We start from the raw sequence: 2,656 nt of genomic DNA on the forward strand, positions 1-2,656 counted from the left end.
TGAGATGTATGTTGTAGTTCTTGAGTATTTGTTTCATACTAGAGAAACCACAGACGTATTTGTCCGTCGTCAGCCAAGCCAAGCACCGTGCACCTTTCCAAATCGACTGTGATTTTGAACCCCAAAGCTTTGCACAGGTGGTTCTGTACCTTCATACGAGCAATCGCTGTTATTGTTTACATCCGGGGTATTCGGCGCACGAGCGCTGACTGGTAGGCAAAAAGCGTTAGGAGATCAGATTACTAATTAGCATACCGGCGCGGAAGCAGATCGTACTGTTTACGCGAATTTGCGCATTTTCAGCCACGTTTTTATCGCATCCATGGGATTTTTTCAGATTTTGTATTTTTTTCACTACTTCTTAGTCTTTTTTTTTTTTTTCTTGTGTAATATTTTGGGAGAAAATGACCCTTGCCCTCTTGACTTCCGTCATGTGTTTCCGGTTGTTTTGATTTTCCCGCCGTACGGGCTTTCTGTCATCCGTTCCGGGCTGTTATATTTCTGTTCCTAATGTGGTTTAATTAATACGTTTAATCAATATGAGTTCTTCAAACAGCTACATTAGCTCTTTGGAGCCTAATGACCGAACCAGGTATTTTGAGAAATTAATGGTAAGTGTCGAAGACGCCGGCGATAGTTCAAACCCGGAAGTGACTGGTTCGGCGGTGACTGGTGACGGTGTACGCCTACCTGACCCATACAGTCTGACAGGTGAGGATCATGTGTACATGTGTTTCTAGATTTTGATAAGGTAGATTTTTGTGTCAGATAAAGGTTACAAAAACATGAGTAAGTGTAAATGTGTTTGTTGCTAATCTCTAGAAATTCTGGCTACGTAACGTTATGTTTATTATCATTTGTATGTTATACAGGTTGGAAGGATGATTTGAGCCTCTGGCCAGATACGGACTATGGGTGCATCTACACCTACCTAATCGAGGCTCCAGGTCCGTTTAACGGAGAAGCCATGAAAGCCTATAAATCCCTGGAGGCGTACAATCTCTTTATAAGTGGCCATGTGAGGGAGTGCAGGTACCACCCTATTGGAAAAAATGTGAAGGTCTGCTTCCTTAAGGCCAAGGTTGTGCCAGGTGGGTGTTGGAGTGCATTGGAACAATATTTCTACTTACATGTACCTGTAGTGAGAACTCTTGAAGATGAAGAATGAGATGCGTGATTAGTATTTAACTGTCAGATACGTTTTTATATTTACTGTATTATCTTTTTTTTCTGTTACATTTGTGTTTCAGGACAGAGAGTAACAGAGACTCCTCACAACCCATGGGTGTGTTTGACCAAAAAAGAGGGTTATGTCATGGCAGCTCACTGCACTTGTATGGCAGGGTAGGTAATATAACTGCATTGACCATCATATCCAAAAAGTCACATTTTTATCTAACAGTGTTCTCGTCAGATGAGGTCCATGGCAAGAAACAGTTTTAGAAATAATGAAAGTCAAACTAGTACTCACCTGTAAATGTTCCTCCGTATATTTCCAGGGAGGAGCGACCATGCAGTTTGTATGTGGCAAGATAACTGTCTTAATTTTTTTCCTTGGTTCATGTTCTTGTGCTTGATGGTTTCCAGTTGTATTTGTACCTGTTGCAAATGCATTTCTTCTTGTTGATGTTCTTGTTGCAGGTTTTACTTGTTGATGTGTTTCGTTTTCTAGGTAATTTGGAGTTATCAACAGTTCCTGAGAGTGAGTATACTAACACATATCATCATGTAGATGTAGATAATGCTAAAAGAAATGTGTATATAGTAGAAATATTCAAATATCACAGAGACTTCCATAATGAGAAGATAAGGCAAATCTTTCATTGTACTGTGAAGCTGGCCAACTTATCCGTTCCTTTTACCATTAACTCTAAAATTGCTCCTGACTATAGTACCTATAATGTATACTCATTTTTTGTTATATTTCAATGTAGATTGGGAGAGGTCTGCAGCCATGTGGCTGCACTGCTGTTCGCAGTGGAGGCCTCCAGGTCTCTTCAGGAAAAACGGACGTCATGCACCAGCAGAAAGGCCGTGTGGAACAAATATTACAAAGATAAGGTCTGTTCATATTTGGGCATTATAATTGAGTAGAATTTTTTTCAATGTCTACAATTTTTTTGCCTAAGTAGACTGTTATAACTTACATTAATGAATGGATTTCTTTGCTTCTACAAAATCATGTGGCATTTACATGTATCCAATTCACAATATATAGCCCTACACTATAGATTTACAGCAATATAGTAGATGTTCCTAGCCTGGAGTCCAGCCTTGTTGTGCTTTAGTCCACTCCCAACGGTGGCTACCCCGTCAATGCCATGGGGTAGCGACCTTTGGGAGCGAACTAAAGCACAACAAGGTTGGACTGCAGGCTAAGATGTTCCTCTTTGTAAAGTGTAATATCTGACATGGCCACTGTATAATGCTTTTTCTCACATATATTATTGATAATTCATTTTGTGGATTATTTCTTTCAGGTTGATCCACAAAGGGCTGAGGACATGGACTTTTCGCACCCTAAACATGGAGTCCAGATCAAGAAGGCGCGCCGGAAGCCGCAGTGTGATGTGCCACCACTCAGTGAAGAAGAGGCCGCTTCTGCTTTCTCACAACTGAGGAAGCTGTGTCCCACTGCCAGTGCTGTCATTTAAGA

The 2,656-nt window shown here is 40.8% G+C and overlaps 2 protein-coding genes across 6 annotated transcripts in view; both read left to right on the forward strand.

Moving 5' to 3' along the window:
* LOC118421797 (protein crumbs-like) overlaps positions 1–2,656 on the forward strand; it is a 56,465-nt gene that overhangs the window by 755 nt on the left and 53,054 nt on the right. The window lies entirely within an intron of this gene.
* On the forward strand, positions 333–2,645 carry LOC118421346. 5 transcript variants are annotated; one of them, XR_004831820.1, is made up of 6 exons: positions 333–711; positions 873–1,091; positions 1,251–1,344; positions 1,500–1,702; positions 1,935–2,061; positions 2,481–2,547. XR_004831820.1 is itself a non-coding variant. In XM_035828605.1 (6 exons), the coding sequence occupies exons 1-5, from the start codon at positions 540–542 to the stop codon at positions 1,674–1,676; spliced, it is 510 nt and encodes a 169-aa protein (XP_035684498.1). In that variant the 5' UTR covers positions 333–539; the 3' UTR covers positions 1,677–1,702; positions 1,935–2,645. The 5 variants fall into 5 exon arrangements, 4 of the variants coding, with proteins under 4 accessions (XP_035684498.1, XP_035684499.1, XP_035684497.1 ...); XM_035828605.1 differs by having other exon boundaries at positions 1,500–1,520; positions 1,673–1,702; positions 1,935–2,645; XM_035828606.1 differs by lacking the exon at positions 2,481–2,547 and having other exon boundaries at positions 1,673–1,702; positions 1,935–2,001.

Source organism: Branchiostoma floridae, chromosome 8 (assembly GCF_000003815.2).
Source record: "Branchiostoma floridae strain S238N-H82 chromosome 8, Bfl_VNyyK, whole genome shotgun sequence".
In the NCBI taxonomy this organism is placed as follows: Eukaryota; Metazoa; Chordata; class Leptocardii; order Amphioxiformes; family Branchiostomatidae; genus Branchiostoma; species Branchiostoma floridae.

What these genes read in the sequence shown, in the direction of transcription:
- LOC118421346 (XM_035828603.1), top strand. Translation starts at nt 540, where the DNA reads ATGAGTTCTTCAAACAGCTACATTAGCTCTTTGGAGCCTAATGACCGA. An exon ending in TGACCCATACAGTCTGACAG is followed by an intron (nt 712 to 872) that starts GTGAGGATCATG and finishes TATGTTATACAG; the next exon opens with GTTGGAAGGATGATTTGAGC. An exon ending in CACTGCACTTGTATGGCAGG is followed by an intron (nt 1,345 to 1,934) that starts GTAGGTAATATA and finishes ATTTCAATGTAG; the next exon opens with ATTGGGAGAGGTCTGCAGCC.